This window comes from Glycine soja, chromosome 12, assembly GCF_004193775.1.
Source record: "Glycine soja cultivar W05 chromosome 12, ASM419377v2, whole genome shotgun sequence".
Taxonomy (NCBI): domain Eukaryota; kingdom Viridiplantae; phylum Streptophyta; class Magnoliopsida; order Fabales; family Fabaceae; genus Glycine; species Glycine soja.
The window spans coordinates 40,474,757-40,502,257 of NC_041013.1; the positions used below are offsets into that span (position 1 = coordinate 40,474,757).

The 27,501-nt window shown below is 29.5% G+C and overlaps 2 protein-coding genes across 2 annotated transcripts; one reads left to right on the plus strand and one right to left on the minus strand.

Annotated features, from left to right (window-relative positions):
• The first annotated feature begins 4,229 nt into the window (after window positions 1-4,229).
• LOC114379576 (transcription factor MYB8-like) lies at window positions 4,230-6,107 on the plus strand. The gene is made up of 3 exons (XM_028338254.1): window positions 4,230-4,498; window positions 4,743-4,872; window positions 5,399-6,107. Exons 1-3 carry the CDS (start codon window positions 4,366-4,368, stop codon window positions 6,075-6,077), a joined length of 942 nt encoding a protein of 313 aa, XP_028194055.1. The 5' UTR covers window positions 4,230-4,365; the 3' UTR covers window positions 6,078-6,107.
• A 9,364-nt stretch (window positions 6,108-15,471) lies between these two features.
• On the minus strand, window positions 15,472-18,086 carry LOC114379344 (putative cyclin-D6-1). The gene is made up of 6 exons (XM_028337987.1): window positions 17,582-18,086; window positions 17,389-17,469; window positions 16,970-17,065; window positions 16,643-16,859; window positions 16,394-16,524; window positions 15,472-16,215 (listed from the first exon to the last, which is right to left on the minus strand). Exons 1-6 carry the CDS (start codon window positions 17,756-17,758, stop codon window positions 15,970-15,972), a joined length of 948 nt encoding a protein of 315 aa, XP_028193788.1. The 5' UTR covers window positions 17,759-18,086; the 3' UTR covers window positions 15,472-15,969.
• Window positions 18,087-27,501: the final 9,415 nt, after the last annotated feature.

The following is a 27,501-nucleotide window of genomic DNA, read 5'->3' on the forward strand; positions in this document are numbered from 1 at the left end:
GATTATTGCTCTATAACTTCTATTCTTATAATCAAGACTTTAATTACAATTTAGATGTGAGTTATGTATTCATTTATATTACTCATTATTTTTATTGGTTTTTCTATTATAGTTAACGTTTTTTTTCCATTAACTTTTCTATTAAGTTTCTACCCCAAAGCAAACAAATATAAAAAGGCTTTTAAAAAGGTTATGAGGCTAGGCTTTTAAAAAGGTCAAACCAAATCACAATAAAAGTCTTTGATGGGCTATAGGCCAGACTCAAGCCTAAAAAATTCATCGTAGGATAGACTTAGGCCTTTTAAAGCTTAGTCTGACATATTCACACCCCTATATATCATCTCCGCTTTTTTTTATACAGATGTTCCTTTGTTTAAATGTTGGGAAATAATTGAGAAAGGAAATCTGTAAAAAAATTTGAGAAAGGAATTTTTTTTATGAAAAGGAATATTTCGAATTTAACAAAATGAGTAAAATTTAAATATCTGGCTTAAACAATTATTTTATTACACTTTATTTACCCCCAATTTGACCAGCCATTTTAAACATATGGGGAATACATGAGAATAATCCTTTTTTTAAAATTATATGTACGTGAGTAGAGTAGAGTAGTGTGTTAGCTAGGTGAGTGTATTAATTAATTATGACTAAATAAGTAGCATTTTACTTAATGTATTCTGAATTTCTCTTATTATAAAACTAGAATCTTAAACGAATGCAATTTTATAAAAGTCCTAGAAAGTAAAAAAAAAGAAGAAGAGAATTTTGTATTAAAAATAATTTAAATAAAATAATTTTAAAACCTTCTAATATTTTATTTCTTTATTCTTAGTCTTGAAACACACAACAATATTCCAAATAGTTTTAATTTAAAAGTAATTTTTAAGTTAAAGTAATTATAAATTAATTAAGAAACGTGATCATTTTAATTTTAAAGATCTTACTTTTAAATTTAAAATAATTTTTATGATTTACAATGTTTAAAACAAATATTACCTTTATGTGAGTTTAACTTATTTTATTTGATAAAATATTTTTTTGACAACTTTGTGAAAGAGTTTTAAAAAAATAAATTGTTTTCTCTTGAAAAAATTGTTACAAAACATTCACATAATTTAATATGTATGCTTAAAATTGTTTTTCAATAAAAATAATATTATATGTAATTATATATGTAATCAACATTATTTCCTTACTTTCTTAAAAAAAAAACATTATTTCCTTACTTCTCTTATATTTTTACTTGACATTTTTGCATGCACATATGGCACAAGGTATTCTTTGTTCATAAGTACGTAGCATTACTATTTGTGAGCTAACACAGTTACATGAGAACGATTAGATATAATTTTTTAATATTAAATAAAATTCATATAAATTTTATTAAAAATTATATATTTCACTTAATAGATCACACTTTTTATTAAATAAACTTTATTCAAAAATAAAAAGAATTAAATATCAAATAAAAGGATAAAAATATAAAACTAACATCTAAAATTAAATAAAATATTTTTTTTATCTATGTTAGTAGATATAAAATTATAAATGTGGAAGTAATTAGAAGGATACGGGTCGTTTATCATTTCAGGAAAACGCGTATAATCTTGATCATTAAAACTGTTGAGTTTTAATGGATGGAATTGTAAACTGCATATGAATAAGCATGACATGTAATTCAGAAAAAAATTTTAAATCAATCATAGCCTTACATACTCCATCACATGCTTCAAATAGTAAATATATTTATAAATTTTAATGTACTTATAACGAAAATTCCAGTGTGGGAAATAAATAAGAAAAAAATTGTTACTTCTAAAATAAAAGTATTTTTAAATTCTTTCAAAATTAGTCCAAACAAAACATGCAGTGAAAAACGAAAGAATCCAGATTTCTGCTTAACCATTTTTCATCAAAACAGGGGCGGCTCGCAGTTAAGTGGGAAACGTCATACTCTATACGTTAGATTTTACGCATTTAGACACAATGGTTGTTCGTGAATTGCCGCACGTGAATTGGAGATCAAGCAAACTTCTTGTTACTTTCCTATCATTTTTTAAAATAATTTTATAAAAATTAATAAATTTATGATAAAATCATTATTTATAATTAGATGATAATATAAAATTATTTTATATTGTTAATTCATATTTTTTTTACTTTTAAAAATATAAACAAAAATTATCATATACTACGAGGATTAAAAAAATATGTAAACAATATATTAGAAATTATTTAAGTGACTCGCTTCAAATCGAGAAAAAAAAATGAAAGATACAGAAGGTGAAATAATATAAAAGAAAAAAATAAAGATGAGAAATATATGAAAGAAAGTATTAATTGTTAGAATTTGATATTCTCTTTATACGTTGGGGGTAGATATCGAATCAGGTTAAGTTCAGTTGGCTAACTTGATTAGTCCAATAAAAAATATGGGTTAAGTTAATAAAAATATTTTAATTATTCATTTGGTTATATAAACATTTATAGTTTGATTTTGTTCTTTTCTGTTAAAAAATATTTAACACCAAAAAGGATGATGGATGTGATATTGACTTGCCTTTGACATGTGTGGCATTTTATGATTTAATTATTATACTTGCACTATCATTTATGTTTTGTCCAAATAATTGAACAATCTTTATATTTTGGTCCTACCTCATGTCTAGGAAATGTATTTGAACTCTACAACCTCGGTTATTATCTGATTTAGTCAATAGAAATTAGTTGTAAGAAACATAATCTAAAAATAAAAGAAGGAAATGGGTGTTGATGAGGAAAAATAAAAGAAGAGAGGAAAGAAAGAAGAAGAAAAGACATACATATGGATAAGAATTAAAATATAATGATCTCAAACGGTTAATCTAACCAAATCTACTAAAAATTGAGTTGAATCACATAAAATTTCTTTTTGTATTGGGGTGAAAATTCAAATCCAATCCAACCTATGGTGAGATATGCCAGGGTTGAATTAGTCCATCATCCCATATATTTAATAATTTTATTTGTCTTCAATTTTTTTCTAAATTTCTTAATCAAATATAATTATAAATAATAAAAATAATGTTATAAGATTACTAATAAAAAATAATTAAAAGATTGTCATAAAAGTGTAGGTGTTAAATATAGTTTAAGAAAAAAAAAACAGTAAGTTAAAAAAAAGTCAATCCAACTCACATAGGTTGGTTTAACGGATTACTAAAACAAATTGTTTCTAATGGTAGGGACCGAAACTTAAAAATTGTATAAGTATATAAAACAAAACGGAAAAATAGTGAAAAACTTAAAGGGACTAGAACCTAAAGTGCACATCACGTCAACGCTACCTCGACACCACATCCTCAACAGCTAATAACATTAAGTTCTTTTTAATTAACAATAAAGACAAAAAATGAAACTAAAAGTATTTGAGAATTAAAGTGCACAAACTAAAAAGTAAAATTTACATAATTATAAGGATGAAAATCAATCCTTAATAAAAAGTCTAAAAGCATGTTTGCCCAAACTCAATCCCATCAAACATCTATTAATTTTTTTAAACTCTTACATTATTCTGTAATGAGCTTTTAATTTTTTTATTATATTGAGTTCGTATATATTTTTTTATGGGCCTCATCAAGTCGAGACTTATGAATGTATTGCTTATAAAATCATTATATTTACTATATTAGTTTTAAAAATATGATAATATTATCACGAGTCATTAAATTATATAATGTATTAAAAAAGTAATTATTTCACACATATATTATATATATTTTTCTATAAGCTATATTATTTAAATTGCTAAGAAATAAGAAATACATTTTTCAAGAAAAAATATAAATTCACAAGTCAATACTCTTGCTATACAATCCCTAGAGAGTTGAATTGGATTATAAAATTAGTAACTTATAAATAAATTCGTTAAACCGGGCCAGAAAAATATAATAATTTGTCAGGCTAGGACTCACGAGTGACGTCAATATGAATCAACATCTATCAAACCATATATATCCAAATTGTACGCGTATTATATTTTGACAAAATTCCTTCAATTTACAATTTCATCCTCGATCAAGTCTTTATTAATTGTTCCAAATTCGTCATTTTCTTGGCACAAAGCTCGGTTGTTAAGACATGATTGCTATGATGGACGCAGAATTGGGAGGAATCTTTATAATTATTTAGTTTATTGAAATTCTAAGGAGCATGAAACACGTTTTGCCAATAGGAACTCATGTAGTAGTTATATATAAATAAGTAAAGGTTTCGATGATTTTGGTCCGACATTAATAGAGGGAAACAACATCATCGTCCATCATCTGTTTCTTATTGTTTCTCTTACACACACGAACGAAGTACATCGCCAACACAGCATCAGATATGAGAACTCCATCTTCCTCTCACAAAAGTGGACTTAACAAAGGCACTTGGACTCCAGAGGAAGATGCCAAGTTAATAGCTTATATCACTCGTTATGGCTCTTGGAATTGGCGCCAACTCCCAAGATTTGCAGGTAATTAAATCAAACAGCATATCCTATATATACTTGTAATTAAATGCATGTGAAAATTAAGTTAAGTTAATCATTTTGAAGTGTAAGTGTGAGTAAAAATAAATAAATTGAATAATATATAAGTGAAAAAGACTTATAAATCTAATATCTTACGAGTTTAGGTTAAATATGCTTTTTTAAGTTCAGATTTATAGAATTTCATGGTATAAGGACTAATTAATATCATTGGTGCATTGATTTTCAGGACTGGCAAGGTGTGGAAAGAGCTGCAGGCTTAGGTGGCTAAATTATCTCAGGCCCAACATAAAAAGAGGGAACTATACTAAAGAAGAAGAAGAGATTATAATCAGACTGCACGAAAAGCTGGGTAACAAGTATGCTCTCACATTCCAAGCTAAACTAAATTTCCCACAACATTGTACAGCATCAAAAGCTAGACAGGGGAACTATAAGATTTTCCCTTACTTCAACACCTACAGACCAATGCATCTTGCAAAGTCCACTCATAATTAATATCACAATAATAATTGGGACAAAACTTATAAGTAATTCATACATGTTTATTTTTTTAAGTGGTGCTTTTAAATTAGAATTGAATTTTTGCTTAAATAATCTGGATAATAATAAAAGTTTTCTTTTTTTATAGGTTAGTACTCCCTCTAAGACCTTTTTAGAAATTTATTTCTTCTTTTTCCATAAAATTCTTTTCTAATTTTAAAAACGGGAATTAGTTAAAAAATTCTTATAATTAGAAAAAAAGTAAGTACCAACATAAATTATCTAAGAGAAATTTATATTTTAACGGATATATATAGTAACAAAATATATCTATACAACTATATATAAGTTTTATTATTATTAGTGGGATATAAATTTTGTCTTTTCTTCCTTCACTTGCAGATGGTCTGTGATTGCCACTCATTTACCCGGAAGAACAGATAACGAAATAAAGAACCACTGGCACACCACTCTCAAAAAGCGTTTTGGAAAGAACACAGTTCACCCCAATAAAAAAATGAAAGCCACAAAATCAAATAGTTCTGGATCCAAGCAAATTCAGAACGTTGGTTTCTTTCACAGTAGTTCTACAATAACAACTTCTGAAACCTCTGATTCTGTCCCTTTGTCCCCAAGAGAATTCTCGTCCACAACCTCGGACTATACCACAGTTGTCACTAACGAAAATTTCTTACTGGAAGACGGGTTCGATTTTCTAGAAGCATGCTTAGAGGACGTGAACGAGAATATTTGGACAGAGACAAATGCAGCTAGCATTTCCAATTCCAAGACCCCAATGCTAGATAATGGTAATGGTAGTAATTTTCATGGTTCAGATGCTGCAGGGCCCATCATGGAATATAACGAAAATTTGGTTCTGGAGAATGATGAATTTGCGTTTCTAGAAGCATTGCAGCCAACAGTAACAACTGAGAATTTTTTGACAGACATGTCCCTTGTTCCAAACGAATTACTTGCCCCTTTGGTGAACGAATCTGAGGAATACTTTTCTTCCTTGTACGATGTGGACCTTTGGTGTCCCAGTAATTTCCATGATTTGCACGTGGGCTTATTGCAATGAATGAATAAATTGTTTTTCTTTTTAACCTCATTTTTGTTGCAACACAACAGTCAGCATCCTAAATTCCTAATAGTATTATTACTTTAGCGCAACTTTTTTCGCTGCGTACAACGTATAAGGATATGTTCGGAACAGGCCAACAGAAACTGAGGTCCAAAAATTGAAACTTTTTTGTTTTAAAGAAAAATGGAATATGTGAAACTTTTTAGTTAATATGTGTAATTTTTTTATTTTAAAAATTTAATAATAAATGTTAATAGGTCTAATGTCCACGCTTTAGTTATTTTATTTTTAACTGGATATATTCATATATATTGTGCAAAATTGTGGATCACGATTACCCGTTTATGACTAACTAGAGATAATTTTTTTAAAATACTTTCCTTCTTAAATAAAAATAAGCAACTCATTAGGATTACTGAAAATTATGTATTTAAATTAGTTAATCTTAATTAATATGTCATATGTTTAAATTTAATTTATTTCAAAATACTTATAAAAATAAATAAATTAAGTGGCCTGGTGACTTATATATATATAGTTGATGACACTGACTTAATTTATCTCCCAATTTTCACTTACGCTTTGCTTGCTCAAATAAAAAAAAATGAGAAGGAAGGAAAATAGAAATGAGAGGAATTAGATAGAAATACTAAATTTTCATCGATTGAATGGGAGGAAAAATAGTAAGGGTAAGTGTTTTTTTTGTGAAACCTCCGGAAAACACTTCCTCTAAATTGGCATAAAATGGGAGGTAGTTAATCTATTTCTTTTTCATTTATTTGTTTTAAATTCTTAAAAAAAAAATTGATAACCAAAAATTATTTAAAAATAATAATAATTTTATATGCTAAGAAAAAAATAATGGAATAAAAAATAGTTTTAATTAATATAAAATATTTTTATATTTTATTTATTTCTTATTACTTCAATTTTACTCATCCAAATAAATGTAGAGAATGTACAAAAGAGAACTACAAATGTACCAAAAAATAAATGGATTTTTTTCACTTCTTTACTTTTTGTTTCTAATCCATTCAAATAACATAGATTTCTTGTTTAATTTCTTTACTTATTTCCTTTCTTCACAGTTTTTTTTTTCCACTCATATCTATGCTTTTTCTTTAATTCCTATCTTTTTCTTCTCTATTTCACTTTTAATTTCAAACAAATCCATCCTGAAAATAAGCCATGTCAAGCTTCAACAATTAAGCCATTTATATACAAGTGAATTTGCTAATCTAATTTTGATTCTTATATTCAATTACCAATTACTTAATTATCAATGAAAAGAATATTATATTTAATTATGTCGTAAAAAGGATAAAATGTCTTTAACATTTTTATCTAACCATACTGGTGAAGAGAGCAAAATCAATTTTAATTTTTCTCAATCCAAACAATTTTCTAAAAAATCATCTTCTATTCTTTTTCTTATTTCCTACTTTTTCCCACCCTACTTATTTTTCTTTCTGCTTCTCTATACATCCGAAACAAACTCTAGCTAAGAGTACACGAACTCAAATAATACTTGGTTACAATATTTTTTTTATATATAAAAACAAGGTTTTTCTTCTAAAAAAGAAAGTTGTAGGGCTCCCACCCTTGCTAGGGACTCTTACCATGATCCATTAACAATTCTAAGTGATTTTGAGAGTGACCTGAGTTGCCAGCTTGGTTTTTGGTCCATAGACCAACATGCTTTGGATATGTCAAATATACCATGGGCCAGGCTTATTACCTGTGGTTTATTTTTCAAAATGGGCTATGAGCGGTGTCTCACCAGTATGCACAATACTTTAACCCCGATGAACACATTTTGGCGTTGACTGAAAAGGAAAATAAAAGAAGTAGATAAAAAATGATTTAGCCGCCATTTATAATTCTTTTTTACTCTCTTTTTTTAATTCCACTTCTTCTCTCTTTTCACTTCTAATGTGAAAAAAAGAGTACAAATCAAAGTGATAATTACATGCTTATCTTCTTGGGGCACACATAATTACATTTATCTTATCTTTTTCTTATTTAAAGTCTTTTTTTCTTCCTTTTTAGTTAGAATTTATTTAAAAAAATTATGTTTTCCTATGTTTTAAGTGAAAAAGGTTGGAAGCTCACTATTGAAGGAAGAAGAATCAAAGTAAAGAAGATGTTTTGAACTCTGGCCTAGCCAAACAGTGGTGTGCTTGTCCAGCCAGAGAGATTTTAGTCTCGAAGTGCTCCTAGCCTAGCGAGAAAAAGCTCTTGCCCAACCAAAACAAGTCAGAGAGCACCACATTTTGAAGACACTTCTAGCCCAGCTAACACAAGGGTGTCTCGTCTAGTCATGTTGTTCTAGTATTCATTAATGAAGCTCTGGCCATACAATAATATTGGTTAGCTAGGTCAGAAATGTTGCACTATCACTTTTTTAATAGAAAAATAAAGCATTAAAAGGAACTTTTGCAATAGAATAGATCATTCTTCTTAGACCTAGGTTTTGGGATAAGGGAGACTTCGCGGGCCTTTCTTTATTTTTCACCTTCTTCACTTTACCATTTTGAAGCCCTTTTCATCCATGAGTAGCTAAGCTCCCCTTGATTATGGTTTGATGTAACTAAACCTACCTAAATTCATGTATATCTTTTGAGTTATTAACAAATATTTATTGTTCACCGTTAAGTGTTTTTTTATTTACTTAATACTTATTTTGATTTGATCACCAATTTACTTCATTTTATGGTTTAAATGTGATTAGAAAATATATTTGAATTATGAACGGAGAAGACCACCTAATGGGTATTGTTGCTAAGAATAGAGTAAGACTAGACATGGCAATGAGGCGAGTCGGATACGGGTATTGTCTCCCCAATTCCTTACCCCGACTCCTCAACATATCCCCATGCCCGAACCCGATACTCGACGGGTTTGAGTTTATTGTCTCATCCTCGTACCCGTCGGATATCGGGTATCCCCAACCCCGTTTCACACACCATTTAGAAAAATATTTTTTTTTTGTAAAAAAATATTAAAAATTTGATTTTAGAAAAAAATAAATTGATTGTTAAACATTTATTTTTAACTACTTATATATCAATAAATTTATTATAACGCGTGTGTCAACATAAATAGTTAAGAAAATAATATTAAATTATGTAAAAATTTTAAAATAAAATTAACTAGTAATAAAAATTATATGCCTTTTTGATTAAATTATGCAAAAATTCTAAAGATTTTAAGTGGCGGGGCGGGTTCGGGTTCGGGGTCGGGATGGGTCTAGTAATCCCATACCCGTATCCGTACCCGACTTTTGGTTATCGGGGAAAACCCGAACCCGAACCCATACCCGGTCAACTCAGGTATTACCCGTCAAAATCGGGACGGATTCGGGCGGGTACCCACGGGTACGGGTTTTCTTGCCATGTCTAAGTAAGACCCATTGGTTACCTTTGACTCTTTTTTTTAAAGTAAATAACTTGGCTAAGCTATACAAGATATTGATAGTTTAGTCATAGGACTTAGGCTCTTATTATAAGAAATTAGGTATTGAGCATTTTTATGAGTTGATAATAACAAAGGAATGATAAACATAAATTAATAGTTTATTTATGTATGAGAGAGTGATTTAGTGAAGTCGAACCCCAATCATTCCCTTCTATTGTGTTTCACATAATTCTTGTTTGTAACTTAAATATTTGAAAATAAAAAAACTTTTTTTATTTGTTTTATTTCAAGTTTTCACCTTAATTTTTAAACCTTAATCATTGTTAATTTAAGTTTGCTCTATAGTTTTTTGTCTAGTAAGTAACAAATATGTAAATTGTCAATTATTAAACAAGCCCTTTAGGAAAACGATACATAGACTTTTCATTTTACTACTTGCGTTTATAAAAAGTGTAACACATAAATTTAATTTTCATGCATTATCAATCAACTTATTAAAATAGGTTGGATGCTCGGATCATTTCATTCAATCTTTTAATTCGCACAATTCAACCCACATAACCTGCTAACCCGTCACCACCATTAAAAAAGAATATTTTGGAACACAATATGTTTTCATAATCCAAATAGACTAAATCACAACGTGCCAAAATATGTTGTTAGGTAAGACCCCAATATAACCAACAAGGACGATTTTTTATTGGTGGACCTAATACATAGATTTTAGTTGCTTTACTCATAGACTAAACTTGATAACCAATCAATGCAGATATTACATATGAAAACTAGCTAGTTCGTCACCATTCAAGATAAAAATAAGTGATTACTATCTTTCTTCCAAATAAAATACAAGATATATGCATAAGTTTACTAAAAGGGAGTTTGAATTTTTTTCCTTTATAATTCTTTAAATATTTAACTTCTTATAAATGTAGTAATTTCCAAAAAAAAGTATTTATTAATTTTACACTTAAAATTATTACTAGTTTTTATTTTAAATGGTAATAAGCTTAACCATTATTATAATGGACACAACATAATTTTATACTGATTATAGCCTTAGCTTTTTTTTTAAGATTATAACCTTAGTTACTATTAAAATAAAAAATAGAATTAATTTTACAAAATTTTGCCTTATTTAACTTTAATTATTAATTTAATAGCAATAAACATAAAAAAATTTACACTAACAAATTTAAAAATATAAATATTTAGACATTATAAATTTCAAGGGAGGGAGCTAGGGACCCTGCATGCGCCCTACTCCATCCGTCCATGTACCAACACATGAGGTAATACTCCTCTATTACACAAATTCTAACTTGACTCGACAACCCATCCAAATTTACCCGTCAAGATAATTAACGCAAGTACTTTTAGAGGATGAGAACATTTCCAAATTAAAAAAATTTAAAACAACATACTAAGAAATCAAGAGTTGACTCTTTACAATACCCGTGCCTGTAAGAAGTTGTAAGCTGATTTAATTGCGAAGAGGCTTCTACATTCAGCATCCCTTGCTCTAACTAACCTCTACACCAAAAGAAAGAACCTAAAGTATTAACCGAATCTACCAACATGTATGTTTTTTGGTGATGTTAATCTTTATTTTGGTAATGCACCAACATGCATTTATTTATTTATTTTACAATAGCAGCAATGAAGATCAAACTTAAGCCTTCATGTATCTATCTCAACCTCCCATTACTAGGACGATCCTACACTAGTGAGTTTCACCAACATGTATTTTAACTTGATCTTAGTTTTGGAACCTTAATTAAAATTATGGTTTGAATAACTTTAACTTACTTTAATTTAATAGTAAATGCATCCTCAGATGTATGATTTAGAAATTGTTTTTGTTAACATCAAAGAAACTTTGTCCATATATAGAGAGAAAGAACACGAGAAGAGAATTTGGAGTTTGTTAGTTTTAAAATTGTTCCATGCCATATATCCTAAATAAAACAAGGTGTGACAGTGCTCCATATGCACGCACGCATGATAAGTAAGCATACGAAGCGCGCAGTTATAGCTCAGCAGCAAATGAGACAAGGATGAAGACCACCTCGTATTATGGAGTTTGGAGGCTTATCATTGTGAGTTTGTGACCACTTTAACGATAACGATGACAAGTGCCAACTCTCTTTCTTCTGTCGTCTCGGAATTCATGTGACTTTGGGCAGGGCTGGGGGGTTCCACGACTTTAATTGCTCTGCTCCTGCATGTAGCCCTCGCTAGACAATTCAACCAAGAAACTAGTACCAAATCTCTTCTTGCAAGATTCTCCCACATTGCATTAATTACGTACGTATATACGAAAAATGTTCATTTCCTGCACAATGTTTTTTTTACGTATACGTTATTCTTACAGCAGTAAATTTGTTTAGCAGCCGCTAAATCATTAATTAAGAAGCTATATGGATAGATTGATTAATGAACTTATAAGAATCCGTTAGATTTTAAGTCACATATATGTAATTCTTACCTACAGGACACGTCCTTGAGAAGTAAGAAACATTCAGTATGACCAAGACTCTTACCAAGAATTAGTTAAAGACCAAAGCTTATAAGAGTATCTTGAGATTTCATAAGAGTAACAAAAACCTAGTTACAGAAATTAGAAAAGAGAGAGTACTATATGCAATTCTTTCTTTGCATATAAGCAGTCTTAATCTTAATTATATATGAATAAATTCTTGGAAGTACGTATAATTAAATATTGCTTAATTAAAAGGTGCGTAGAAATAGTTAACCCCTGTTACATATGTGATTATGTGTTTCTTGCTTAGCCAATGGATTCCTAGTTTTTCATTAACGGATATAAAGTTCACAATTAAGAATACAACAACGTTAACAATAAATTTTTTACATGACTAATTGTAAGAACTATTTATTGTAAAAAATAAATGCAAAGAGTAGAGTTATTCAATTGGCAATATCAATGCAACCCCATCGAGCTGAACTTTCTATTCATGCAGCTTATCTTTTTCACTGTGTCGCTGTCTCACTGACCCATTGATCTCGTTCGTTCGTTCATAAAATATGACCTCAGTGTGTGCATGACACCCAAATTTATTTGTCTAGCCTGTCTATAAACTAGTTTTGGGCTTATTGCAAAATTGGACGTACTTAGTGACAAATCTTCCTACGTACTATTTTCTTTAATCGTATTTTTGTCCCAGTCTACTGTGGCGGGAGCGTGCACTATCCAGAAATTATGAACAAAGGCCCGCAAGGATTGGTCATCATTTTCAAGTTTTGTCCTTCTAGGTAGGAAATGAGTGAATCAACTTAAGTTATAATTGCACATATTGTTGGCTTCACCTGTTTTGTTTTGTGCCTATATCTCAAGCAGTAAAATTATTAGAATACGACATGTCTCCATTTCACTATAATTTATGTTAAGCAAACCCTGAGAAGCTATATAGAAAACATGTTGCTCGATGTACGTTTACTTTAGTTTACCGAACAGCAAAGATCCTTTCATGTTCAACCCCCCACCCCACCACTCCCCACGCACACAGGCACACACAAACCTGTTTGCACGGTTTACAGTGCGTCCTTGTAAAAAATAGAGTAAGGAAATGAAAAAAAAGTACAAATAAAAAGATGAATTTTTCACTATGTACTGGAGAGAAAAAAACTTGAGATTTTTTTTTTAGAACTCATCAAAACAATTTCCTCTCAATTTGACATAAAATTAATGGGAAGAAAATGACTTCTCTCTTTGTAATTCTTGTTTGTTTTACTTTTTTAGAACATAAAAGTAAAAAATATAGTACTTATTTTTTTATTAAGAAAAAAAGATGGAGTAAAGTCTTCTTTTTTAATTATTATAAAAATATTTTTCTATAATTTATTTATTTCTTTTTACTCTTTTCCACGTATTTAAATAAGTAAATAAGTAGGGAGAATTTTCTCCACCTTTTTACTGCTTATTTCTATTCATCCAAACAATACAATATTTTTATTGAAATTTTCTTTTATTTCTATTAATTATATTTCTTTCTTTTCTTCCTGTTTCAGTTATAATGCAAACAAAATATTAGGATTGGTTTCCAGATTCAAACTCTAATTTTGGACCTTTATCAATTTATTTATTTATAAAATTTAATTAAAATATATGTACAAGTTTTTATTTTATTTTCATTCAGTTTTAAATTATCGTTTATGATAAAATTATTGACTCTAATAATATATATTTTTTAAAATTTTATATTATATCTAAAATAATCACACTCTTACTTGCACGCTTAATTGTATTAATGGTACCCCACCGACATCATGCTTTATGCGAGTTAAAAACTTTATAAAACATTTTACATGCAAGGTAAATATAAACACAGAAAATTTACATCCAGTTGGATAACTGCGTGCTGTGGCGAAATTCAGCTACCGAATATAAACAAGGTTTCTGATAAAGGGTGTGCGTAAGTGAACAAGTAATATCTGTTAAAAAAAAGAGAAAAATAAATAACAGTTTCATATATGGTAATTCTTAACATATTTTTAAGCAAATAAATATTCAGTTGATAATTTTTAATCTGCACCATCCAATTATTTTATTTTATATCAATAATGAAAAATGAGGATAAAATTGACTTTCAACTAATAAAAAAAAAGTAAGAAAATACAAAATAACGGTTGGTGATATACTTTACCCGAATCCCCGCTACATATGTTCTATCTACACCAAAAAAGCACGTACCTCAACAGTAACAGGAATCTTCAGTGGCAGGTTTAAGTTTAGTTTTAAATTTTTTATCATTAGAATTGAAAATGCTGCTGCTATGTAACGTAAGTGACCATCTGCGACTGAAAACGCCACTCATGTCGCCATTATAATAAACACTGAAAAACGTTATTAGTTGCATGAGGAGGAGGATCATAAAAACAGAGAAAAAAAACTTTATAAAAGAGCAAAGAGTAAGACTATTATTATTTTTAAAAGAAAACAAACCCACGGTGGTCCCTATTCCCTCTGAGAAGTTGCAATCAATTCCCAGGTACAACAACAGAGATCTCAAAAATGGGTCCAAACAAATATCTTTGATAAAGAAGTGAGTATTTGGGACCTTTCAACGATTCAAATAAATTAAAATAACACTCGTTCACTAATTTCTCACAAATTAGACGCTCACGAGTTCTGTAACCATATTGATGACTTAAATAAAGATTAAAGAACTTGACAGATAGATGAAAGAAGATTATAAAAAGATAGATGCACACAAGAAATTATTATTTAGTCCAACGTATCATGTGCATGTGTATATAATTCTGATCGACCTTCACGCAGCATGTACATGAATTTTTTAATTTACGATAAAGAATTAATAAAACTTGAGTATTTTCAAGTTGATAGATGAAAGAAGTAAAAGAAAAAAAAAGATAAATACATATATTATATGAGAAATTATTATGTGGTCCAAAATATATTGTATGGTTTCAATTGATCATCATGTGGCATATTTATGATATTTTTAATGAAAAAAAGATTATGTAATAATAATATAAAATAATTTTATACCATCATCTAATATAAAATTATCATTTATAATAAATTTATTGACTTTAACAAAATTATCTTAGAAATCATGTTCATAATAATTTATGATTAAATTATTCTGTAAAATTAGCATTGTAATACCGTTAAATCTTCTTTAATTTACGAGAGAAAAAATGATAAAGCTTGATTATTGTTAAGTACTGTAAAAATTAACCGGGATTATAGACATTGGAGACACTCACATAGAGATTGGGGACACTCTACTTCTTAGATGCTCAATTACTACCATAACGGTTTTTTGCCTCAACAAATTTACAGCTAATAACTCAGACGAAATAGTATGCATTTATTACCATCTCTAGTTAAAAAAAATGGTATTTATGCAAGTTTATAAGGGGATTTCGCTATTCTTGGTTTGCGCAGACCTGAACTCACTTAAGAAAGAAGCAACATGAACAATATACATGGGTGTCTAATGTCAATACATAAAAGTACTATATTTTATTTTCCAAGAAAATTGGCTGCTTCACTATTACTATTGTGATTATTCCTTTGCCAGAAGCTAAGAGACAGAACCACACTTGACTACAAAACAACCAACCAAAAAAAAAACACTCAATCCTACAATTCAAAGTCACGTTTTGTCTTTTTGTTTGCTCTCTTAGGAAACCCAAAAAAAAAAAAATCCCATCTTATCTTCCATGCTCCTCGACACAACCAACAGATTTAATGAAGGCCGTACAAGGATCACGTTACAGTGATTTTGTCCACTAACTAAAAATTGATCGAATTCTCTTCTCCTCTCTTCTCATACTGAGTCCATCACTATCTCTCTTCCTATTACTATGTTCTCATTTGTTTTCCACATTATTTATATTTTTTGGTTAAACCACTAAAATATGATATTAATCGCTCGTGGATGGACCAGATGATATGATTAAATGTGGTCTTGTTGTGGTACTTTCAGCATTGATGAAAATGTGAAAACGGGACCGTGCGATTGTTGCCATAATCGGTGGTTTTCCTTCTTTTGAAATCCTGCTCTTGTGTCACAACGTTGGTTCCGTTGGTTTTTTCACTTTCCAAGCTCAGAAAATGTTCGTCTAACACATTAACCGGTGTGTCTGAAGTTGAATTTATATTCAACACTGATTCGTACTCCTCCCTGGTTATGTCGTGTATCACATTATAACATTGCACCACAGTTTCCTGCAGTAAAATTATCGTACCCTCTATTATCCATATCCATGTAATAATAACAATAATAGTAATAGTAAAAAACTAAAAATAAAGAACTCGTTTTTTTCTTACCACTCATTTTACACGAGATAGTAATTCATACGTGTTGGATAACAAAAAAGAAAAAAAAATGAAAGAATTTATGTACCTTATTAATATATGAACAATCGGATATTGCTCTTAAGAAGCACGGATATTGAAAGGGAAACAACTCATGTGAAGCATACAGAAGGGCTGACGCAGCAACTGTAGATGGCTTGAATTCCAAGACCTTTATCTCTGAAAAAAAAATAAAGTAAAAAAATATTATTTAACTGTAATTCTATATTAGCAATCAAATTAACTCATCTTATTTCCAATGTTAAAGTCAATTAAGCATTAATTATGTTTACACTACCTCTTTGTGACTTGAGTATGATTTCTGATGCTCCATCCTTCAGAACCTGCCTCAATGCAGGGTCTTTAAGCCTGAACAAGTTGACGAAGAAGGGAATGAAAGAGAAGGGGGTGATCGAACGCATTCGCCATTGTAGAGCCCCCAAGACAATGCCTTCCATTCTTTGAATTGTCTGTGCCTCAAAAATGGCACCCCCATCACCATGATTCATAAGAACCTAGTCACAAGTAATACTAGTTCAAATGAATACCAATCCCTCTTACAAAAACTTTGGTTTCAAATTTCAATTCAGGCAAATTGATTACTTAGAAGGCACAAACACTTTACCTGGACATCAGTGGCAGAGTACTCTGTTTTCAACATCTTGGCAGCTAGAGAAAAGCAAGAGATTGCAAGGAGCTTGTTTGCCCATGGCTTTGGTTGCTGTTGCTCATACCCATTTTCAGTTAGATCTTGAGGAAGCATATTCTAATTGTTTGGTTAATATTCTTTAGATAACAATACTAAACAAGGTTATAAATTGCAGTTTCAGTCGCAATTTCGTAGCAATCCTTCATATTAAGGAAAATTAATCAAAATATAGACAAATGTGACCACGATTGCAACTACATTGCAATCAGAAAAACTCTAAAAACCTTGATGTTGCAGTCAAAATCGCGATTTTTTTTCCAAAAAATGGTGCTAACTGCTAAGTATAAACCAAGTGGAGAAAAATTATGAACAAGTTGTTTGGTTTGGTAACTTACCAATATTCCTTGGTGAGCGAGGAAGCGATCCAAGTAGTTAATAGCTAAGTAAGGAAGAACCGGATCGAAGGTGCAGGACAACTGAAGAGAAACGAAACAAGCAAGCCACGAAAGACAAAAAAGACAAGATTTTGAGACAACAAAATTGTCTTTCTCAGAAAAAAGTGAATTGTGGTTGGTGTTGCTGAATTACCTGCGAGATCAAAGAGACAACGTCTCTTCTTACAGAGATGTCGAAGTCGCTGGCCTTGAAACTCTGACAGTAGTTGGGTGGAGGGATGTGGTCGGATTCGATGAGGAAGAGGGAAGGGACAGCGTCACAAGGAAGGTCGTGGAAGTTTCCAAGAGGGTTTTCGAGGTCAAAATCCATGGTTAAGTCTTTTCTTGTGAAGTTGGTGTTAGTTAGTGAGCAACAAGAAGAAGAATAAGCAATGTAAATAAAAGGGAAGAAGAGAGAGAGAGAACAATAAGGTAAAAAAAGGTGTAGAGAGAGTTATGTAGTTTCTTCAAATGAAAGCTACTACGAGGGAGGTTGAGCTTTCCTTTTGGGAAGTACCAGCCTCTCTCTCTCTCTTTATTAGTGTTCAGAGAGTATCTGTGTCTCTCTCTTAGGGGTTAGTGTGTGATTGGCAAATAAAATATGGGAAATAGGAGAGAAGAGGACTGGGGGCTGAGGAGGTAGTTGGTTTGGTCCCTCACCTGTGCAGTGCTCAGGGCTGCATGAGGTGAGGATGGTGCTAATGCTGTGCCAAAAATAAAGGTTAAGACCAGTTAATAATCATAATTTCAGATCTCATTTTGAGGACTCAGATTAAAAACTTCAAAAATCTATTGAAGACATAAAAAAGAGAAAAATATAAAAATAGATGAGAATGTGAATATTGTGATTACAATAAAAAAATAATAAAAGGAAATAATCATTTTTAATTGTGTTTTTTAATTAAAGAGATTGAGTCTAATATCACTTGAATCAATAATTTATTGATATTTTTAATTAAGGGTTTAAGAAAATAAAATGTATAAAAATTATCACTCGGAGCAACGAATTCTTCATATTTTTAATTAAGAGTTTAAGATAATAAGATGTGCAAAAATTATTACTCTTAAAAACTGGTTCTTTGAAGACAATTTTTTAAAAAAGATAAAAAAAAAATATGCAATAAGGTAGTTGATATAATAGAGAAAAAAATATTATTATAAAAATAATATTTTTTTTTTAACCGAAATACTATTTGTAAAATAATTTTAGTAAGTAATTGCACAAAAAGAGATATTAACCAACAAAAAAATATCATTCACAAATCATGATAAGAGTTTGGCTTAATTGATAGGATAGAGAAACTTAAAACACCAATCATATTCTTTTATGAAATTCTTTTTCGCATTCTTCAACATTTCTGTTTTTTTAAGAAATGTAATGCACACACAATAATTTTTTCAACTATTTATACAATACTACTTTTATGTTATTTTATAACATGCAATAAATAATGTGTACAAGAAAAATTAACACAAAAAATATTGTTGTAAATTTATTATACAAATAACATTTCTAATAGCATTGTGATTGATAAATATATTTTGCAATTCAGTCATATATTAATAGATAACATTATAAATGAATGCCTAAATAATTAGGTAAATTAATTTCAAATTCCCCTTTAGTTGTCCAATTAATTCATATTTTTTATAATAATAAATAATTTATTTGTATATTTCAGATTTGAGTATTCACAATAAAGAATGAGACTCTTGTTTTTCTTTTTCCCAAAATAAAAAAATCATTTAATGACGATTAAAAATGGTTTTCAACGATGATTCCAAACCATCTTTATAGCCGGTGTCATTGAAAGATAACACCATCAACGACAGTTTTACGAAAAATCGTCATAGAAAAATCGATGATATTAAGATAATTGTTATAATAATATAATAACCGCTAAATATGAGTTATTTTGATAGTAAAAATATATTGAAAATATTTTTAAAAATATTTATTTAGCAGTTATCTTTGGCTTAAATATTAAAATTTGATATTTTTATTATTGATGTCTTGCAGATATGAAAAGGAGAGATTAAAGGAGAAAAAGATCTAGAAAATATCCAAAATATCAAGAAATCTTAAGAAGATATGATTACAATCAAAACAAATTCAAAAGATATCAAAAATATCAAAAAAGATAGATAAATAAAATAGGCTTGTCATAGTGAGGAATCAGGGGCAAGTAATTGAACAGATGTGGGTAGAACAAAGTCACCTAAATTGATAAAGAAAAATCATAAACTCATACATCCTAGGCAAACAAGGTAGCACGCCAGGTCCCAACCTTATCATACTCTGATTTTATCTTCTATTTTTATCTTTTACTTTTCTTATCTTATTTTTATCTTCTATTTTCTCTTATCTTTATCATATCTTAGTTTAAATATTTTATCTTCTATATTTATCTTTAAATCTTTTATCCTTTCTTTTAAATTTTTATCTTATCTACTATATTTTTTTATCTTTATTTTAAATTCTTTATCTATTGCTTTTAGATTGGGTTTGCATTAAGTACAAACAAAGTCACTGTGGATTCGACACTCGAACTTTCGAGTACTTTACTACTTGTGACAAATTTGGTACACTTGCCAACGAGTTAACATCTTAGAATGTATATTTTTTAAGACGATTTTTATCTAATAATTGTCTTAGAAAACATATATTTTAAGACGGTTATTATAACAACCGTCTTAGAATATCATATATTTTAGACCTTGTACTGTTTCATTGTATTTTATGTAGAACCTATTGACTACATTTTCTCTTGAATAATTAAGCATTCTCGCTTTCTAAATTCTATCCAAAATATTTTGTTTTATCTTCCTTTCAATCCCACCCTACCTCTAAATTCAACAAATCTATGTAGATCTAAATCACTAAATAAACTAATCTGCAACAAAATTTTCAATCGTTCCTGAGGAGCAACTGCAGTACGTGAGCGGCACAAACACAAAAAAGTTTAGTGTGGTTAAAACTTAACATAACATACACCAAAATAGATCCCAGAATTATTGTCAAGAAATAGTTTCCAAGAAAATTGGATTATAGGTCGTTATAATTGCAACTAAATCTCATCTCACTAAAATGAAAATGAAATAAGTGAATGAAGATTTTCTAGTGAATTTCATTATAAACCACACATACAAGCACAACCTTATTCCAAAACCCTAACACCGAGTGGTTCTTCACAAATCACAAGTCATCCAATCCAATTAAAACAAAACCACACCCATTGACTTCCAAAATCACTCATTTAATTCAAAAGCCAGATTCAAAAAGGCATTCTACATTGATTCTAACGGCCTTTCTACATCGGTTATGACGCGTGGTGGTAACCCGGGGTCGTTGAATCACAACATCGGTTTTATGACCGTCTTTGAAGGGCGGCTTTTCTATATCGGTTGTATAGCTACAACCGATGTAGAATTGGTAGGTTTCTATAGCGGTTCTAAGGCTGAAAATGATGTTAAATGGGTAGGTTTCTACATCGGTTGACTGATAACCGATGTAGAAAATGAAAGGTTATTACATCGATTATAGTTCAACCGATGTAAAATGACTAGATATGGTAACGTGGCTACATCGGTTATCAATCAACCGATGCAGAAAATGAAAGGTTTTTACATCGTTTATCATTAAACCGATGTAGTATGAGGAGATTTTCTACATTGTTTATCACTAAACTGATGTAGAATGGGCACGAATGGAAAGATTTCTACATCGGTCTTCAATCAACCGATGTAGAATTTGAAGAGTTTTTACATCGTTTATCGCCTAACCGATGTAGAATGAGGATATTTTTTACATCGTTTATAATTGAACCGATGTAGCATATGGATTTTTTTTTTACTTTTTGGAAATTTATAAACTCAGGTTAAATTAGTACAAGAAGCTATGTTGCTTATATGTAATACAGTGCATATAATGAAATTCAACAAAATATTTTGAACCTATGTAATACAATACAAATTCTCAAGCTTACATCTCCAACATAATGGTTAATTGTGAAAAAGTCTCATGAGTTGAGGGAACATGCTGCAGAAAACAAGAATATAATTACAATTTCAACTATTATATAATCAATTAAAAATGTAACCCACAAAAGCATATGGATTATGGTAAACAGAAGATTTGAAAAATAACTAAAGAAGTAAGAAGATAATACACAATGTTATATTAACTAAAAAGAAAATAGATGATGAGAAGCACACCATTAACATATATATGGCCCAAAAAGCATTTAAAGTAATTAACTAGTAGGACCAATTTTAAAAATTAGACAAAACAGGCCATATAAAATGTCCTGAGTTATATACATATGACTCAAAATAAAAGAACATCAAAAGTATACTCACAACTGAAATGCCACCTGCTATTGCAGCTTTTGCAGCTTCCATGGCCACTTCTGCACTATATGTAGATGAAAATAAAAAAGTAAGTCAGCATAAAAGCGAATTAAAAAATAGTATTGACTAATATAAAAGATATTTGGGGGGGGGGGGAGGGGGGAATGCATATGAGGAAGGACCAAACCCTCCATATGTACCATTGAAAAAAGATGTCAGTTTTTTATACCCAATGCAAATCACTAAGCACCAATTTAGACCCTTGTACTAACATTTGCTTCCTATTCATGCAGAGGAAATGTGATCTTAAGCATCCCCCTGGTGATGAAATATACAGAAGTGGTACACTGTCAATGTTTGAGGTACATTTTTTGTCAGTATTTTTTTTGTCATCAGTACCCCGCTTCCACTATGTTCAATTTCTCGAGTTCAAAATGAATTTTGAATTTCTTAGTATTTTTCTTAATAAATTGTTACAATATCTTGTAAAATAATATATATGATTTGAATATGATGTGCTAACTTGTGAAAATTCAAACCATAGTGACTGCAATCTGAATCTCAGTGCATGAAACATCCACAATCACAATTTAAAACTTTGCTACTTATTATATTAATGGGTGCTTGAAGGATGTTTCTGTTTCTGTCTGACATGTACAAAGATTGTGCTGCTGATAAAAAAAATGTACAAACATTGTGCTGCTATTCTGCATTTTTGTGTTTTGTACTCTGTTCTTTTTTTTTTGAAGGATTAATTATCCTCCTTCAATTGTAATAGAGTTCTTTTTTAAAGCCATTGATCTCCCTTGCCCCAATTTCCCTAGCTTCAACTATTGCTTGATGAGCATCAGCTCTGTAATGATTTTTTTTTTAAATTCTTTATCTTTTTCTTAAAGATTTAGACAATTTTTTTAATTAAATTATCTAATGGAAGTCAACGATAAGTAGCTACAAATCTCAAATATTGGAAATTATTTCAATTTATAAAATGAATGAATTTTGAGAACGTTGTGTTATGACAGTTGCAAGTGGCAAGAGTTATATATACATTTTTTTTGTTATTAATGATTGATTACTATCATAATGTGATTACTTATAATTATTGCTATATCTGGTAACAGGTCGATGGCAAAAAGAACAAGGTTTATGGGCAGAACCTTTGTTATTTGGCTAAGTTATTTCTTGATCACAAGACCCTTTATTATGATGTAGACCTGTTTCTGTTCTATGTTTTGTGTGAATGTGATGATCGAGGATGTCTCCAAGATAAAATATTGCAGTGTTGTCATTATTTTGCTTTGACATGAGATATTTCAGATTTTTATATTTTACTGCTAATATGCCCATTTAACGTTTGTTTCTGATCTAAATGGCCCACCAAAACTGCCTCTGAATTAGCAAGCAGGACCATTAATAATATAATTATGAAGTTCTATTTTGGGGAGCTAAGTTTATGATGTTCTTTGACAGACCTTAATTTTAGTTGTTTTATGAAAAATGAACTTTGTTATAATTTTGACATATTTAACTTTCCAACTTTTTTATTTATTAGAATTCTTATTTGTTCATTAGTTTCTTTATGTTATGGATAATCTTATTGATTTTGTTTACTTTTTGATGATAAAGGAAAAACATTCTAAGGAATCTTACAATTTGGCATGTATCCTCACCCTACCACCTTACCAAAGGAAAGGCTATGGCAAATTTCTATTTGCATTCTGTAAGCTCTCTCTCTCTAAAGTTGGTCTCTTTGTATTTGCTAGTTATATGTGATAAAGTGTGAGTGAAGTTCATTTAAATTTCAAAAATTGAATAGCATATGAACTGTCCAAAAAGGAGGGCAAAGTTGGCACACCTGAAAGACCCCTTTCGGACCTTGGACTGCTAAGCTACATAGGATATTGGACCAGGGTTCTCTTAGACATTCTGAAGAAGCACAAGGGAAACATTTCTATCAAGGTACCATATTCTTTTCTATTAATGTTTCTAAGACACAGAAGAATTCATCTATTCTGTTTACAAATAAAGTTCATTTGATTGTGCCTGTGTTCAATTTAATTAACTCCAATTATTATATATAAAGTATAAACGTGAAACCCCAATTATATCAACTAATAATTAACTCTTCTTTTGAAAAGCCAAAGAAAAGAAATTTTTGACAACCCAAGTGTACCTTAGGAACGAAGTATTGCAGGAGCTTCTAGTGCGACGAGAGAGAATATTATTAGTGTTGCAGCCACTAACTTTGTTTGAAACTGAAGTGAAGTACACCCATTGTGTTATCAAACTTGTGCTTCCATGTTGAGCCTGCAAATCGAATCCAAATCTAATTTACTTTTGTTAGTGGCACATGGTCAACGGATGCCTTTACAAAAAGAAAAAAAATTGAATGATAAAGGTTGTTACAGTCCAAAACGAACAAACTCATAATTCACAAAAATGTGGACCTTGTTGGTGATTTATTTTGTAAATGTTCTTAAATCTTGAGGTCAGTCTTTCTTTTTTTGCATTTCACTAATTTAAACTTGGCTTTCAGTTCAGGAACAACAACTATTTCATGGTTTCATTAAGAAGGATGCCCGAAGGATATGAGTTGATTTCTCAATTAATTTATTGAGTAAAAATTTCAAGCCGAAATTGGGAAAATAAAGCCAAGATATCGAGGTTACCTTAAAGTAAGCAATTTCTACAACCTTTTCGTCCTCAGTAACTGATGAGGACTATTGGGCTGCAGGAGATTGAAAAGTAAATGCAATTCAGTCAAAGCCATTCAAAACCCTTCTTTCATACCTTCTTCATGGTACTAATAACCTCAGACTAACTTCGTACAACCCTTTTAAGAAATTTTGAATATGCCTAAACCCTAGCCCTAACATTCAACCCAAACACTAAAAATTGTTTGTGTGCGAACAGGGTTTGGGTGAACAAGCGATTGTAAACACATTTCGTTACCTGTGGCCGAACAAGGGACTGTAGGAGGCAAGGGATGACTCCTACTACCGCGCGAACTCAGACCACCAAAAAACCCAGCCACACCACGTCGAACTAGACAGGGATGACTGCTGGAAGCACGCGAACTCAGGCAAGGGATGACTGCTGGTAACACGCGCAATAGACACGCACGACGGACAACGAGATGCGAGACACAAGCTGAGAGGCAAGATTGAAGCTTTTCGGGCGCGCACGCATTTCAGTAGCTAGGTTTTGTATTTTATTCAGTGAACATCGATAACACGTTCCACGTTATTACAAAATTGCCACTAGGTGGCATTCTAAGACGGTCGTAAGGAACTGCCTTAGATTCTGTGACGTAAAAAAAATTATTCTGTTAATTACAAAAATGCCACCACGTGGCATTCTAAGGCGGTTCTGTAGTACCGTCTTAGATTCAGTATCGTAGAAAATTAATTTTCTAGTAGTGCAAATTGATTAAATTCATTAACCACTCTGAAATTAAAAAACAAAAAACTTGCTCATTTAATTCAAATAGAATTACTGTTTAGAAGCAGGCTTTAAGGAGGAACTTAAAAATGACTAATTGACTTACTTAAGTCTATATGTGCATGTGAGCCTACATGCATTATCCTGTAGCACACTTGAGCTGGCCAATGTTGAAATTAAATCAACGGTAGCTTCTTGCAGCCACCTATGGACAAATTGTTTGGATATAAGAAATTACAACTCATATACTTTTGATAAATGATAATAGATAAAAATGAATATATTTATATAGTCATGTGAGATATCAACCAATAGATGATAATTATTCAAAGTATTAACATCATATTATTTTAATATAAATAAAATAAAAATTATATGATTCATAAATATCTAACTTAATTCTGCGTAATTATTAAACTACTTATTTATTCTTCTTTGAAAAAAAAAAGCAAACTTATAATAGGAAACGAAATTTGAAGCATGTGAAGTTACAAATAAAATACAAATGCTAAGGCTTCATGATAAAAAAAAAAGGGAACAAAACAGCGTACCACTATTGCTAGATCCAATTGAATTTATATTTTTTATGTATCTTGTATATTTTTTATGTATCATAAAAATCATGGAGTTGAAGTACTAGTTGAGAACATGAATCTATAATAACTTCTGATATGAAATAGTTCCTAAACTGGATCTCATGTACTTCATAAAATCAAATTTCCATGAATTTTTTTTGACTTACCTTCAACATTAATAGAAAACATGAATATTATATATTAAAAAAAATTAAAAAGTTTTATTTCTATTTATTGTCATTATAATTAACTTATTTAAATTAGGTGTTTAATTGTTTATATAATTTAAATTATGCAATCTTTTATAATGTTGTTTGTGTGCGTGATTAATTAAAATTTTTGGCATATTTTTGTTGATGTCATCAACGGCTACTTGAAAAAACCACAGAAAATTCAAGACCCAGAAAACCAGCTCCAAAGGAATCCTGCGTGGTCTTTATTTTATATATATATATATATATATATATATATATATATATATATATATATATATATATATATATATATATATATATATATAATACCATTTAATTTTAATGATAATATTTTGTAATTGTGGTTTTTCCAATTTCTTATAATCATTATATCAAAATCTTAATGTTTTAGAGGAAGAAAATGAATATTGTAATGACACATATATATTGATCGATAATTGAAAATATTTTTATAATAAATTATAAATTAATCTAAATTGTAATTTTATTCTGATTAAGATTCATGATTTTGGTCATCTTTTTTCATGATTTTGATTCTTGTATTTAAAAAAATTTACAATTTTTATTCAACCCTTAATTTTTCATATATTTATTTCTTTTATTTTGGTTTATTAATTAAATACTAAATCTAACATATTCATTTAAAATATTATAAAAATAATTTAATTAATTAAAATATAAAAATATATGTAAAATTGAATATTGAATCGAAATTATGTATTTTTTAAACTAGAGATATCAAAATTAAAAAAAAATTGGAGGACGAAAGTCATAAATAATTGGTGAACTAAAATTAAAATTTATCTATAAATTATTATTATCTATATTGTTATTATATATTATATTATTTTACTTTATTTTATTAGTTGCACTATTAATTACAATTTAATGGAATTTTAACTTATGATTCATTTTTATATTTTAAAACTAATTACTTCTAATAAGCAAAATAGTTTAAATTTAAAATTTTGAAATGAATCAAATTCATTTTCATCATAAATTTGAATTAATTGAGTTCAAAATTATGAGTATAGATCAACTACGATTTAACATAGTTGATATCATGAAAAAATGTTAATGTTTTTTATACCAAAAATTATTTTTATGTTTACACTTTGAAGAAAAGTAAAATGTATCATAATAGTGATGATACGCTATCAATATTTACATGTTCAAATGTGATTATTTTAATTTCATGTAATTCTTTTGTCTTATACAAGTTAAAATTAAATTAAATTGATTTAATTAATACAATTGGAATTTAATTAATTTAAGCCAAACTATTATTCATTGCATAATAAATAGAGAGATAGAGAAATAAGATATTCGTAAAAAGGTGTATCCAATCATTACAATCTATGTCATGTATCTCTTTAATTTTGTATAAATTATTTTATCCTCTTCCCACCACCAACGTTCTCCATTTTGAATATTGACATTTATATGTAAAACGATGTTCAGAAATCTTGAGCTGTATTTTGATTTGATTATTG

What these genes read in the sequence shown, in the direction of transcription:
- LOC114379576 (XM_028338254.1), top strand. Translation starts at nt 4,366, where the DNA reads ATGAGAACTCCATCTTCCTCTCACAAAAGTGGACTTAACAAAGGCACT. An exon ending in CCAACTCCCAAGATTTGCAG is followed by an intron (nt 4,499 to 4,742) that starts GTAATTAAATCA and finishes ATTGATTTTCAG; the next exon opens with GACTGGCAAGGTGTGGAAAG. An exon ending in CACGAAAAGCTGGGTAACAA is followed by an intron (nt 4,873 to 5,398) that starts GTATGCTCTCAC and finishes CTTCACTTGCAG; the next exon opens with ATGGTCTGTGATTGCCACTC.
- LOC114379344 (XM_028337987.1), bottom strand. Translation starts at nt 17,758, where the DNA reads ATGGATTTTGACCTCGAAAACCCTCTTGGAAACTTCCACGACCTTCCT. An exon ending in TTGTCTCTTTGATCTCGCAG is followed by an intron (nt 17,470 to 17,581) that starts GTAATTCAGCAA and finishes GTTTCTCTTCAG; the next exon opens with TTGTCCTGCACCTTCGATCC. An exon ending in ATTGTTCATATATTAATAAG is followed by an intron (nt 16,216 to 16,393) that starts GTACATAAATTC and finishes ATTTTACTGCAG; the next exon opens with GAAACTGTGGTGCAATGTTA.